The sequence below is a fragment of the Euphorbia lathyris genome, chromosome 2 (assembly GCF_963576675.1).
Source record: "Euphorbia lathyris chromosome 2, ddEupLath1.1, whole genome shotgun sequence".
In the NCBI taxonomy this organism is placed as follows: domain Eukaryota; kingdom Viridiplantae; phylum Streptophyta; class Magnoliopsida; order Malpighiales; family Euphorbiaceae; genus Euphorbia; species Euphorbia lathyris.
The window spans coordinates 109,165,972-109,182,126 of record NC_088911.1 but is presented as its reverse complement, the minus strand read 5'-3'; the positions used below and the strand labels follow the sequence as shown (position 1 = coordinate 109,182,126).

The following is a 16,155-nucleotide window of genomic DNA, read 5'->3' as shown; positions in this document are numbered from 1 at the left end:
CAAGGCTCCTATGGGCCTGCTTATAGGCCTGGTCCTATTTTCATTAAAAAAATCAGCTGTTTATATAAATATCATAATTCGTTGTAAAACTACAATTAAACCATATTATTAAAATTAATTTTCAATACATCACTATTTTTTATATATAATAAATAAAATATAAATTTTATACTTTAATTAAAAAATTTTAAATCTAAATTTTAAATTCTAGAAAATATATTCTAGATCTTTCGTTTATAAACTCTAATACTTAAAATATATTAAAAATGATGATTTTATTTTTTTGGTAGAAAAAAAAATGATGATTTTATTAGTTTTACATAATTCAAATTATTACTTAATATAATTGTAAATAAATTTTTAAAAATGAATTTCTAATCTAAATTACATATTTTTTCCGTTATCATTAATTGAATGTAAATTCTCACTAGAAATATTAATAAAAAAATAAAATTCTCCTAATAATTGATTAGGTATTGTTAAACAATAAATAGTATAGCAACTATTTAATATCTTTATTATTGTTAGTTAGTTATTTCATATTCTAAACATCTATATAAACATGTTAGGATTACTTTTTTTTTTTTAATTATTTCTTGTGTTGCTTTCTTCTTTTATGTTTTCCTCTTCTTGGATAGAATTTTTTCTTAAGTTGAAAAAACTTTATCAAGGCAATGAAAGGATAAGGAGGATGTAAGTCTTGAATCTTAAAAAGTATTTTGAGACTCTAAGTATAAAAGGAAAAGAGTCTACTCATGAATATTATGACACGTCGATGGCAGTGGTAAACAAAATTTGGCTGATGGGAGAAGACCTACCAGACAGTAGAATTATAGAAAAATTATTCGTGACCTTATCTGAAAGGTTTGAGATAAAACTGTTATCTCTTAAAGATTCAAGAAATATACGTGAATTGGCTTTTACAGATCATCCACATAACCGGAATTTTGTGCAATGGCAACTACAGCTTGCAAGTTGCAATGGTTAATATATTTATTTAAGGATCTTAGAGTTGAACACAAATAGCAAATCCTAATGTTCCATGACAATATATCAGTCATATATATTACCAAGAACACTCGTTTCATGAGAAGATGAAGCATGTAGACTTAGATTGCTACTTCATTCGAGAAAAGGTTCAAGAAGGCATCATCAGATTATTACTAGTTATAACTGAGAGTCAACTGGTCGATTTCTTCACAAAACCATTAAACAAACATGCGCTCAAAGTTTTCTGGCTAATCTAGGTGTTTTAGACATCACCCAAATTATAAGGGTGTTAAACAATAAATAGTATAAGAACTGTTTAATACCTTTACCATTGTTAATATGTTAGTTATTTCTTGTTCTAAGCAACTATATAAGGGGCGTTTGGTTTACAAAGGGTAAGGGAAAATGAATCAAGAAAGGGAAACTAAAGGAAAGGAATAAGCATGCATACCCCTATGTGTTTGGATATATTTAGGAAAGGGAATGCAATTCCATTCCCTTTGTGGATGTTTGGTTCAAATAGGGAATCAAAACTATTTTTTTAACTTCATATATAATAAAAAAAATTCAACTCTTTTACTATAGTTTCCATAAAACGTGAAATAACTTCATATATAATCCTAAACAATCCAAAACGTCACTCACTTGCTACCCTTATTGATGATAATATAAAGTTCATAAAAGTTAAAATTTAAACTTAACAAAGTTCATATAAATTAAAAAAAAAAAAAAAGTCAATATTCTTCTAAGCATAATACTTCATCACCGGAAAGAGTTTAAGCATCTTCATTGGCCTTTTCACCAAGAAAATCTTTGACAATAATTTTTATACATACATGTGCATCTATTAATAAAATATAAGAATTAAAATCAAAAGATAATGAAATAGGGGAAACTGAAATAAAATTAATCAAAAAAAATGTATAAACATTATATTTAAAAATAAAATAATTATTTTAAAATAATTAAAAATAAATATTAAAACTGAATAATATGATAAAAGAAAAAAATTTGGTCAAAATTATTTTTTAGGATAAAAAGGTAAAAATAAATAAGTATAAAGATCAAAAGTGAAATTTAGTCAAAAATATTTTTTGAGTAAAAAAATTAAAAATATATAACAAAAATGAAATTAATCCAAAGATAAAAAAATATAAAAATAAAAAATACAGAGACCAAAATAAAAATAAAAAAAATAAAATAGAGAGTAAAGTAGAATTTTATAAGGAATGTAGAAGTTTAAGTTAGAAAAAGAGGGGAAAGAGAATAGAAAACCTTAGGGGGAGTAGGGAATGTGTTAGAAGAGTTAAGGGTAAACCCAAAACTAAAAAAGGGCAAAGAGAATCATTGAATTAGCAAAACAAACACTAACAAAGGGAATGAAGCCCCCCCTCCCATTCCCTTTCCCTTATCCTTTCCTGAAACCCCCAAACCAAACACCCCCTAAATGTATTATTAGACTAATTAGGGTTACTTCTTCTTCTACTACTTTCTTCTTTTAAGTTTTTCCTCTCCTTCATATTCCCTTCTCTTCAAATTAATTCTTCATTAATGGAAATTTTTCCTTTCTTATTGCTTTCAAGAGGTATATAATTTTATTTTTTTTTGGTAAGAAAGGAAAGGAAAAAAAACAAAACCAACAAAAAACCTACACCGGGATCAGTCTAGGAAGGCTGACCCCAATCCTATCCTCTAGGAGAGAAGGCAAAAGAAAAGAAGGAGGAACAGAGAGGGTAGAAACACATAACATTCTCCCATGCCCAGCAGCTGCTAAGCGATCCGCCACGCGGTTTTGCTCCCTAAAAATATGGGAGAAATTAAGATACTCAAAGGCAGGACGAAGCCTCAAAATAGCTTTGATGAGATTCTGGCTCTTCAGACAAACAGCCTGGCTATCTGAAATCCTGTTAATAGCCTCCAGATTATCAGATTCCACCGAGAGCTTTTTAAAACTCATGCGAATGGCGAGTTTAATACCTGACAAGATACCCCAGAGCTCCGCAGAAAAGGAGGAGCCCGTCCCCAAGTTATGGGTAAACCCCGCCGTCCAATTGCCACCAGCATCCCGAAGAACTCCTCCAGCAGCAATTCTGCCATTGCTAAGGCAGGAGCCATCAGTATTCAACTTAGCAAATCCTTCTCTAGGCTTACTCCAGCCAACTAGCAGGATCTCTTTATCCGGGGAGGGGCGAACAAGGGAATCTCTTTCAAAGCTTTTAGTAATAACAAAGAGCTTCTTCGAGAAGAAAAACAGTAAATCAGGAATAAGGACAGCCTTACCCGCAAATAATTCTTCATTCCTCCACTTCCAGATTTGGTGACAAGTAATAGCGAAGAGGATGGCACCGTGCTCCATGTTGGCCAGCAAGTTCCCCTTGGCTCCTTGAGAGAACCAGTCCCTTTCAGAAAAGGCCATGAAGGAAGGGAGGATGTGATGAGGGAGGATCCCTTCCCAGATCTTCTTACTATTTGGGCAATCCCTCAAGGCATGGCACAAGGTTTCCACATTGCCTCTGCATCTACTACAGGCACTAGACTCAGTCAAGTGCCTTCTGTGCCTATCCGCATTCGTAAGGAGCCTGTCTTTGATACCCAGCCAAAGGAAGCTCCTGATACGGTAAGGGATCTTGAGGGACCATATGGACTTCCAAATCTCCAAGGGAGGATCAGCCCTATTAGGGGTAAAAGCTTCATAGGCCGTTTTACAAGAATAAGTACCATTATTCGTCAAGGCCCAGCAATGTCTATCCTTATCCTCCTCTTGATTGCTAATCTTCACTCCTCTAATGTTAAGAAGGGTCTCCAGACTAAAGAAAGAGTCGAACTTTAACCAGATCCAGTCTCCCCCCGAGTCCACCACATCAGCAATTTTCCAGGAAAGGAGATCAGCCGACGGAGGGGCATTACACACATCAATCAGCGGTTTATCACCAATCTAGGTGTCATACCAGAAGCTAATAGATCTACCATTACCCACCTCCAGGCCAATCCCCGTACAGAATTCAGCAAACACGGCACTGAGCCATTTCCAGAGGAAGGAACAGCTAACAACCCTCTCCTTCGGGCCACCAAAGATTCTATCTTTCCGATACTTCCCGCACAAGAGACGGACCCAAAGGGAGGAGGGGCATTGCCACATTCTCCAAAGAAGTTTCATTAACAGGACTTTATTATTGTCCTTTGCCTGCCTAATACCAAGACCCCCTGTTAGTCTCAATATCAATTATTAAGAGGTATATAATTTGTTAGTCTCAATTTTTATCAAACACATTATTTAATTCTTACATTTACCGTAAGTGATTAAGTTTTGTTTATTCAATTATAATAGGGTAAATAATTTATTAGTCTCCACATTTTTACGTAACACATTGTTTAGTCCATTATTTTTAAAAACATATTATAAGACTATTATCTTTTTTTTTTTTGTAATAATAAGGTTACTATCTTTTATCAATATTAATTTTTTTGGTAATTTTATCTATTTTTTATATATATTTTTAACTGAACATATCTTAACTTTCAAGATAGTCATGGTACGATACAAAATGAACATGTTATTCCGTTATTTCTGTCGGTCTATTTTTGCAAAATATACGGCTAAAAATCTAAAAAAAATAGATGGAATGATTAAAGGGTTAATATTAATAAAAGATATGGACTTATAATGTATTTTCAAAATAGAGAAACTAAACAATATGTTACGTAAAAATGTGAGAACTAATAAATTATTTACTCATTATAATATAAAAGTTTTTCTTAGAAAAAAACAAATAAAGCAAACATTAAAAAAAAAAAAGAATTTAATCCAATTCTTTCTAAACCAGACTTTCCAAATAATTCATAAAGTAAATTGGAGCAACTTGTTCTAGGTTACGATAGTTTTATGTTCCCGGAATTTGCTATTATCACCAAATTCATTGTTCATCGCCACCTCATTTTGCAGGTACCTTTTATTATTTTATTCCTTCTTTTTTTCTCTAAAAATTTCAATTTTTATATTTGTTTTTTAATTAGTGCATCACCATTGATTCCCCCAACAATATTTATTAATATTTATTCTAAGAATGTGTTTAGTTCAAAGATATTTATTATTTATTGTTTGATGTTATTAATAGTTTGTTAAAATTGATAAATGCCAAATTTCATCCATTTTTTTTAAAAGTGCAGATTTATAATATATTAAATAGTAAGTAAAATCAATTTTAACATTATATTACCATAAATTTGAAAAAACTTATTTGATTGTTATTTTACTTTCGTATCGGACATTTTAAACATCAATTATGTCTTTAGATCTTACTAACACATTTATAAAAATACCTGTTAAAATACTGAACTATTCACACACAAAAATTAACAAAATACCTAAAATGCTTAATGTGTTACTAATAAATTTATAAATAACCAACAAAAAAATCTATGAAACTGCTTTATTTTATCAGTAAACCAAACAATTTTAGTATTAGAATGTAAAAAGCACAAAAAAAAAAATGGAGAACAAAAAAAAAGTAGTGAATAGTAAGATTGATACCTTAAGCATCTTAAAGAATTATTCAGTAGTGTCATTAGAATCATCCGACATAGATTCTATATGGATTATATATTATTATTATTATATGTTATTCCCATTTCCTTTTGTTTTTTTAGTAAGTTGATTATATAAATACATTGTAAAGAATATGGATTAGACAAATTGACTAGATTTAGGTTGAATTGAGTGTTTTTAGTAACTTAATTATATAAATACATTGTAAAGAATATCAATTTGAATAAATGTATGGATTAGACTAATTCAAATAGTTTTTGCTTTAATGAGTGAGATTAAATGTAAGAAGGAAAGCAGGTCTAGAAACAATGTCAAGGTCTAATTCTCATTCAAGCCCAATGTCTAGTTTTTCAAGAATATTATTATCCTAATTTTTTTAAGGGTAAGTTGGAAGTGAGGATATCAAATTTATATAAATATTTTTTTTAAGAAATATAAAAAAGAAAAATTATTGATATGGCTTGGTAATTAGTTTTTGAGAGTGAATTTTTAGATGATTCAATTATAGTACTTAAGTTGCTGGGAATCATATAGTCAGAAATTTAATAATATGTTAGGGGTAAATTACATTCATGGAAGCCACTGAATTGTACCTATTTTAACATTATGGTCACTGAACTTCAATTCTTAACAGTATGGCTACTGAACTTTCAACCAGCCGTGCAGAGGTCAATCCAATGGACTTGTACCCTTCAGAATAGGCTATACTCATTGTACCCTTTAGATGAACCACCTGCCCAAATGCACACTTGCATCTGAATATGGAACGACTCAAAGTGGCTTGTAATAGCCTCAATGTCATTCCAAATGATATGTTTATCTAAGCGCGCGGTACTTCCTTATGTTCCGCTCCATTTGTCTCACTCCAATTCATTGCTCGAGATAATGAGCAAGAAGTGGACCCCCGTAATAACTTGATAGGTAAAGATGAAAAAATAAAGATTACGTCATGAACTAAATCTATCGAGGATCAAAAAACCAACTTCGATTCATTTCTTTGAGGAACATTCGGTTCACGACAAAAACAATTTTTCAGATTACGTATGTATGACATTATTGGTTATCCAATATTTGCAAACAGATTACATTCATACACTTATATGCAACAAACGACATATAAATTTATTTAAAAATAATATTTGATTATCTATTAGGAATTAATAATCAATAAATTAGAAAAAAAAATATTTCTAATAATTGTTTTTTATCACACGTACATTTAAAATATATGAGAAATACATTTTTAATATATATATAATCAATCATGTATTAATTTTACTGTAATCAGAAATGTGTCTCTGAAAAATTAATCTTTAGAATCTGAAAAATATTTTACTTTTTTATATTTTACTTTTAATTTTTATAAGTTTTTAGACATTTAAAATTAATTTTTACACATTAAAAAAATTACATAATACTAATTAATTCAATATCAATTATTCCGTAAATCCAAAAATAAATTAAAAATTATAGAAAAATCCCAAAAATCCATACGAGCATACTGATAAATTTCAACATTGAACGGACGTCAGGAGAGGCCACACGCGTCGTGTGTGTGCGTGGTGGCTCGACGGCGCGTGTAGGCCACGCGCCGCCCTCCTAGCATCCGATGGTCTCGAAGTTCTGGCCAATGGATGGTTTTTTGGGTCTTTGATTTCGATGTTGTGGTCGGTTTTGGGTTTCAATGACTGAAAATAAGCAAAACAGTAAAAACAAACACTAAATCGTGCCAGAAATTTTCAGCAGCCACGAGACGAATTTCAACAGATTAAAATCATCCCTAGACACACATAATATGTAGAACTATAAGACACGACTCGACCATGTATTTATTCAATCAAACAAATTAACAGAATCTCAAAATATGAAAAAAAGAGTTCCTAACAAATGGAACACGGAGCTAAAGTGTTTGATATGAATGAAGGCTCTAATACAACCAATATATATTGTCTTTAACCTCTAAGGGGCGGGTAATGAACCCGGAACAATCAATAAACAAACAACAGATTTAGACTTACCGCTTGTAGTGTAGATCCGTTGAATAACAACGAAAGAAATTAACTTTGACTCTGAATCACTGATCTAAGAGACTACTACACCAAATGAGCAATCACCGTCACCGAGGAACAAGTGTAAGTAGAGAGAATTGTCTTATGCAGTATTCACTATATATTATATTATCACTAGAGCAAATTTATGTATTCAGGTTCTTAGATTAATTTTACATAGCTATCTATTTATAGTTAGGTTAAATTTAAAGATTTTACTATAATCATAATAGATCAAGTTACGGACAGATTATAACTGGATCTATAAATGGACCAAATCCATTTACTCTATTTATTTCTACAATCTAAATTATATATAAAAAAATTATATCAATGTATGGATTTTCCACTAGTATTTATAATAATTTTGTGTGAATAAAAGAGTTACATTTATTAGAACATTCACGAACATATTGCAAAAATGAATTATGAATTTTATTTTAGAAAAAAAAAAAGCAAGATACCAACAATGCCAGAGACAAGAGGTCAAGAGGACGTGATTTTTTAGGGGGGGTCCCGACAGTGAAAGGGAGCCCACGTGGAAACTGGGAAACTGTCATTAAACTAACTAGCTAGACCCCCTTCTCCTATATATATTTACCAATTATGACTCATCATTATCACTTCTCAACTTAAAACAAATATCAATTTCGTCCCAAAAAAAAAAAAAAGTTAGCACAAATATGAATTCACTCCAAATCAAAATTTTAGGTATCAAAATCATCTCTAAAGTTTAATAATATCTCATAAAAGGCATATATAGTTTGGGCTGAAGTTATTAAAAAGGTAGATTGACCCTTAATTTTCAAAGTGGTCTGATAGTTCCTTCAACTTGTATAAAATATTTAGTTAATTTATTGAATTTGCGTAAAATATAATTAATTAATCACTCGGTTGCAAACAAAAATAAGTTAAATGCAGAATATGTATTGCACGCGTTTAAAAAAAAAAGTAAAACGACCAAAATCGAGGTATGCAATCTTAATATTAGAGAAGACAAATTTTATATTTGAGCAATTAATAACTTATGTCTTTAATCTATTCTTGAATTGTATAATAACATTTTAAGACGCGTGAATAAAGGTATTTATACATATTTTTAAAACCTTTAAACACTAATAGTGTTTTAATTGAATGGTTATATCATTACTTCTCTTAAATATCATTAACTTTCATTCAGGGTATTCATTCTCTTTCGGAAAAGATATAAAGGCGCCCATGAATCTTCTCTTGAAACCGTCAAAAGGAGATTAGATGGTGGACGTTCATTGAGATAAGGTGTGATGGTGGATTCTTTTTATTCAACTTCTATTTATCATCGTATCCTGTTATGATCCACGTAGCACATAATACTGTGAAATAATTCCTTTCCATATTATTACACATTTACCTAAGTTATAAAAATTAATACTATTATAGTTTTTTTTTAAACCAAAATTTTATTAATAAAACGAAAAACTAAAAACAAAATAAAATTTTTCTACCAAAAAAAAAAAAAAAAACAAAATAAAATTTAATACTAGTATTTTTAATGAAAGCGGTCCCAAAGTAGAGTAATTATCCGTGCAATTTACCAATTGTTGTGCTATATATATTAATTCCTCTCCGACATTCCAACCAACCAATCTATTCTATTAAATGTAACACCTGCTCTTGCCTCTTCTTCTTACCCATATACCAAAAACATGTCTCAAACTCATAATGAACTGAACCTTCTGGAATCCTACCCTCCTGATTTCCTCAACCAAAACACTAAAGATGATGAAACACTAGAACAAGAAGAAGAAGTTGCTGAAAATGATCCTCTGCTTCCGGTTATAGATCTCGAAAATCTGAGTCTGGAAAATCTGAGAGAAGCTTGTAAGAACTGGGGTCTGTTTCGGTTGGTCAACCACGGAATTCCTTTGACCCTTTTGACTCAGCTTGAAGATCAATCTAAGATTATATTTTCTCAACCGTTCGATTCGAAGAAAGAGCTGAAGAGCAGCCCATTATCGTACTTTTGGGGAACACCTGCTCTAACACGAACAGGAACAGCGGTGTCAGGTCCGAAGAATATAAACAGGGTCGAAGGTTTCAATGTTCCTCTTAGTCAACTTTCTCTGTTTCAATCTTTAGATCCCACTCTTTATTCTTTCAGGTACTCTTTCTTTTCTCTCTCTTTTTCTTTTCAGCAACTGAAAAATAACAAAAATATAAAACATATCTATATTATTTTATTGTTAGCATAATTCCACTATTTTTAAGCAATTCTGGAAAAAATCATTGATTTTTTCTTTTGCATATAACTGAAATTCATTTTGATTTAAATAAAATTATTTCAGCTGTGGGAATGACCACCTTCAAAAGATTTTATTTTTTATCTATTATATTACAGACAATTATGATAACCAGCTTGTATCCGTGGTACCACACACTAATCCTAATGGAACCACTTGTACCAAGTATAAAAGGCATGAGACGGATATGAAGTCAAAATAATTACTCGTAACCGGTATGAGATGGATATGTAAATACTTCTAGGATATTCGGTATCCATTATCCGTCATAAATCTTTTATATATTAAAAAATATTATTATTTTTTAAATGTGGAATTCAAACCTCAACATTTTGCTGTTGAGTATATCATTAAACTACTTTATTTTTATTATTTTTATTGATTAAGATTCAATTTGTTCAATTTTTAGATAAGTGATTTATTAAATTTATACTTTGTTAAATTTGTAATATCTTTTATTTTATGTATTGATTGTTAACGTTAAGGTTACCCATGAATTAAATAGAACATGTATGAGATACAAAATGTATACTATTTAGAGTAATTGGAAAGGTAGTGATAATTAAAAAAATAAAAGGACAAGAGTTTGTTATTGACACTACCCAATATAAAATGTTTATTCCGCATATATATTCAAATTTTGAGTTAATTATTTGCATTAAAAAAATTGAAAGTATTATTTAAGGAATTATGGTTAGAAAATACAACATTATTGTTTTGAAGAAATCGTTCCAAAAAAGGTTAAGATATAATTTAAGTTTTGAATTATTTGTTGTCTGATGTGTGGTTTGTTATGGACTTTTGGGATTTGTACAGTTGTTCTTTTTGGAGTTAGAATTGACATTTTTGATTGGATCGACTGGATCTTTTTCTCATTGAAAACAAAATCAAAAATATAAATGTGGAATTGTCTTTTTTACTTTTTTTTATGAAAAATAAAATGTGGAATTGTCAGCATCACTAACTTTTGCATCGATAATTTGCGGTTCTACTTAGCAGATGGGTCTTATTCCAATTATTGAACTCAATCACTATGTCAATCTTTTTCTTTTTTCTTTTTCTTCTTCTAAATAGGTGGTACATCTAAATCAAATCAAAATTAAAAATTTTAAAAATTAAAGTAGTTTAAATTATTATATAATTTTTTTGAGATCATTATTATCGGTTAAATTTTACAAAATCAACAAAAATTGAAATTTTGTATACATAATTCAATTTGTAACAAAAAAAATCATATATACTGATCTGCAAAAACATAAAATCATGAGACATTTATTTAAAATTAATCCTAAAATAAAATATAACTTTTTATGTAACTACTAGTTTACTTTTTTTTTATATAGTTTGTTCGATTTTTCGGTTTGAGACTTGTCAGATACCTTTTAGATGAATCATCTCTCAATTAAAGTTTTCTGCGTATACTAGGATTCAAAATCTAATTTAAGTTTTTAATCACTCATGTCAACCTTAATTGGTATTACTAGTTTACTATTATATTTTTATTTATTATGATTTAATATTAGAATAAATTGATTTCAAAAAAATTAGAATACATTAGACTTTTTAATATATTAATAAAATCTAACATTGTCTTGTTCACTATGAAGACATACTTATATCTATGTTAGGAAAAAAAAATTGAAGGCCAAATTATCATTGATTTTCCTTCTTTTATTTGTTTAGGTTAAACTTTATTGCTACATTTACTGATTGTTTAATTCCATCATAGCTACTGGTTCTTTCTACTATCTCTTCTTCACCAATTTTATTAGGGTAAATAATTTATTAGTCTCCGTGTTTTTGTACTAACATACTGTTTAGTTTTTGGGTTCCTTACATGAAAATCACATATGTTAAGAATATTATTGTTTTATTAATATTGGAGATTTAATTATTTTTTTATCAAAAATATGAGTTTTTATTTTGCAAATATCAAGTAATTAGTTTAAATTATAAACTGGCGGTGAGAAAATATAGGGAAATGGCTTGTAACTGCCATAGTATTTCTAGAGTGATATAATTCAAAAAAGCCATTAACAAAATTGTAGATTTTTTTTTTAAATTTGAAGTTCCATGTAAATTTCCCTTAGTTTTTTTATTTTCAAAAACATATTATAAGGTCCATATGTTTTGTTAATATTAACTCTTTGGCCTTTTATCTATTTTTTTCGATTTTTAACTGAACGTATCTTAGCTTTTAGGACAACTATATAATACAGAATGACCGTATTACTCAATTATTTTCTGTCTGTCTTTTTATGTCAAATATAGCGATTAAAAATCTAAAAAATATAAATAGAATGACTAAAGGGTTAACAATGACAAAAGTTAAAGAGCTTATGATATGGTTTTCAAAATAAAAGGACTAAACAATATGTTAAATAAAAAGAATGAGACTTATAAATTATTTACCTTTTTATTAGGATAAACTTTTATGCAGGGGCGGAACCGGGGGGGTTGGCCGGGGCTCCAGCCCCGGCCGGCCGCCCGAGAATTGAGAAAATTTTTTTTAGTAATGGTGTCTCGTAATATTTTGGAGAGAATTATATTGACTCTATGTAGTATTGTATCAATGTTTAAAGGTAGATGAGATGGTTAAGAATCATTGCTTTTATTTGAGAGGTCTTGTGTTTGATTCCCTTCAACCTCATTTTATTTTAAAAAGTTTTTATAGGCTAAAAAAAATTTGCCCAGCCCTAACGGGCTGGATTTTGAAAATTTACCGTCAACTGCACAGTTAATTCCGATTTTTTTTTAACGTTTTGAAATTTTTTTTTATTGATATGTTTGAGCCCCGGGTCATTCGAGGTCCTGGTTCCGCCACTGCTTTTATGTCAATTCATTCTTACAAAAAGAAAAAAAAAGAAATTCTTTTAATTTATTGATGAAAAGGTAATTTATTAGAAACCGTACCTCATCTATGAGGTGGGCTCAATAGTAAGATTGATTCTTCTGCTATTCTTATTTGGATTCCATTTTTAGTATCATTATTGGTGTATATATAGGTGGAATAATAAATCATTTTATAAGTCCCTATATGTTCTTGAGGGAAATTTTTAGGGGATTTTAGGATATTTGGAAAATACTCCCGATCAATCAATTCATGACACCTATATATATATATCCACCAATAATACTCATATAATAGTATTTAATACGATTTTTCTTGATCGGATGTATTACTCTTTGAGTACCGTCAAATTTTTCGTTGTTGAGACTTTCTTGCCCCTAGATTGGAAATACTCCTCCTACATGGAAACCTTTCTTAATAAATAATAGTAATAACAAAGTATTTATAATATTTCTTTTTAAAAATATGTATGCACTTGTTAGACATCCCACGTTGCTAAATGAGGAAGCTATATGACTCCTTAAACATGTGATGCAATCCTCACTCTTTGAGGTACTTTTTGGTGTGAGTTAGGTTTTTGTTTACATGGTAGGAGAGTCATAGTTCAATGTTGAGGCTCCTACTGAGATTAGCGTCACGCACCAAATGAATTGAGCGTGAATTGAGCGTGAGGGGGCGTGTTAGACATCCCACATTGCTAAATGAGGAAGAGGTGGAACGGTGATATAGAGTGGTAGAGCTATGAATTAGATTTGAGAGGGCTAATTTTAGCCGTACGCATGGTGAGGGTAATTTTTCAAAGTGCAGCCCGTTAAGAGCATACTGTTACTGAGTCTAACTTTGAGAACAAATTTTACCAATTTTTTTTTATGTATCTTTTTACTGACCAAGATGTGAATGTGTTGTGGTCCACATACACAGGCTTCTGCTGGAGGAATATGGAAAGCACGTAGGTAGAATCGCCACAACTATATTCAAAGCAATGCTTGAAACACTTAATCTGAATCCTGATAAGCAACATCCAAACACCTCTTACTTATCAGAATCCACCGGTTTTTTACGTGTTTATCGGTACCCTCAAACCTCCATGGCTGAGACTAATTGGGGTATGAAAGCTCACACAGATAGTTCAGTTCTCTCCATCCTCAGCCAAGAACAAATGGAAGTGGGTGCAGGTGGACTTCAACTTCTCAAGGATGATAAATGGCTTGACATTCCTCCCCTTCCTCATACACTTGTTCTCAATCTTGGAGATATGATGCAGGTCTGTTCCGGTTTTAGTTACATCATTTGATATGAGATTGAAATTGTATTGTTTCTTATCGGTGTTTTTTAATGTTTGAATATTTTGGATTTGGAATAGGTGATAAGCGATGATGCCTATAAGAGCGCTACGCACAGAGTGAAGGCAAACAAAAGGCAGGATAGATATTCAATATGCTACTTTGTTTTCCCGGATGATCAAACTGTTATAAGTAGCTCCAACTATAAACCTTTTACTTACGGTGATTTTCGAGACCAAGTTCAAGAAGATATAAAGACTCTGGGTTTTAAGGTTGGACTTGACAGGTTCAAGCTCGCCGATCACGATTAGGCTTCTGGTCTGTAATAATTTAAATGGTATTTTTGTTATCAAATGGGGCTTTATGTTTTCAGCCGAATAGTGTGTTGAAAATCCCTTCCAGACCTCTCTAGATCCGTCCCTGTCCATATAGGCAGGTTTCTGTCATCCCATGGGCAGAAGCAATAAGGTGTTACTTTAATCAATATGTTTGTAGGAAGTTGCAATCACATATGAAAGCAAGAGAAATAGAAAGAAATAATCAGTTGATTCTAAAGAAATGTGGAAATTTTGGAATTGAAGGGCTTTTTATATGTATGTATGTTGATTTTGAGTATGAAATCATACACATTATTGAAGAAAGAGATAGGCATGAGCAAAGCTTAATGTAATATCATAAATTGTTGTATCCATAGAAAAATTACCAATATTCCTTCACTAAGTAACTTTCCTAACAATATTTGAGAAAAAGAAATACAAAGGCTCAAGCTTCCTTTATATGCAAACCGGAGTATAACGTTAACATTAGTTACTTTTCCTTGATTAATTAATAATTGATGAGGACATCAATGTGAAGCAAGTGGAAGAACTCTTGATACAGGGTTCACACAGCGTATGAGATCAGCAACACGTCGTGTGAGTCTGTGCATCAGTCAGAAAACATAGCAAAGAAGATCATACGGCATGCCATCTCAACCACATGACGTGTGAGATTTTTGTTGAGTTTCTACTTCTCCAAACTTAATTCACACGGCGTGTCACTAAGGACGCACATCGTGTGAACTATCGAAAGTCCCCAGAGTTCTGTACGCGACAGTTCACTCTCGCAACTCGTTGAGTGAACTGTGCGAGCTTTAGTCCACATAGGGTGTTGTTAGAGCCACACGCCGTGTGAGATTACTTCACCAGCAAATTTTGGGGATAGTTTAGTAGGTGTATTGCTTTATTAAACCAGATCTCTATCTAGGCGCAACTCCTTTGAGTCCAAAGGCCTCATCCGTCCCAGTAGCTTGTGGTAATGTTGATTTTGTGATTCAAAGTGTATTTTTCCATCCTTGCACATATGTGCTGATTATTGTTTTTCCACTATGTATTTTATGTATTTACTGTCATGCCATTTAACTTAATAGGAAAGAGAGGCATAAGGAGATGAGGGTGAAGAAGTAATTTACAAAAGTGAAGTTCCTGCTAACACAGGTATTTGTTTTCAGTTTAATTTGCTTGAAATGATATTTTGAGTTGAAGTTTTGTGCTTTGAATTGAAGGCTACTTTTTTCTTCTGTTGCAACAACTTCCTGTTAAGACTTGCAATTCTTAATGGCTAGTAAGAATTGATGGGTCTAAGATGAAGAATAATCCTTGAATTGTTTGCATCAGTAAAAGTGGGTAGAAAAGAGTATTCATCATTTTTTTTTTGTCCGATATTGTTATGGACCACAAAATTATAGAGAAATCGATGGGATACCATGTTAGATTAAGAGACTACATTGATATATTTTACGTGGGAGCAATACATATATATACAAGCAATAGCTCCTGATATTACTCCTACAGTCAAGGTGACATACGGACCCTACCAGCAGTCTAAGCATGCCCCAACAACCCTTCATCAGCCTTAGGCATATTATTCATTAATTACATTGACTTATTTTGTAACACTCCCTAAAGCATGGATTTTAATCATGCTCAGCTTGTTATAGATACAGATAACACAGTCTTAAAGACAATACAATTGAAAACACGTAAGAGGCTGCCAGCAACATCAACACAAATGGAGATTCACCGAAAAACTAATCGAAAAGGCATGTGGGAAACAGAGAGACGGCGGCGGAAGGAGAACTTAGACTTGGAACCCTAAGTCCAAACAGTCTGCTCACAAG

The 16,155-nt window shown here is 31.2% G+C and overlaps 1 protein-coding gene across 1 annotated transcript; it reads left to right on the top strand.

Moving 5' to 3' along the window:
* The first annotated feature begins 9,207 nt into the window (after window positions 1–9,207).
* Window positions 9,208–14,611, top strand: LOC136220946 (gibberellin 2-beta-dioxygenase 8). The gene is made up of 3 exons (XM_066008803.1): window positions 9,208–9,724; window positions 13,636–13,978; window positions 14,078–14,611. The coding sequence occupies exons 1-3, from the start codon at window positions 9,270–9,272 to the stop codon at window positions 14,306–14,308; spliced, it is 1,029 nt and encodes a 342-aa protein (XP_065864875.1). The 5' UTR covers window positions 9,208–9,269; the 3' UTR covers window positions 14,309–14,611.
* The last annotated feature ends 1,544 nt before the right edge of the window (window positions 14,612–16,155 follow it).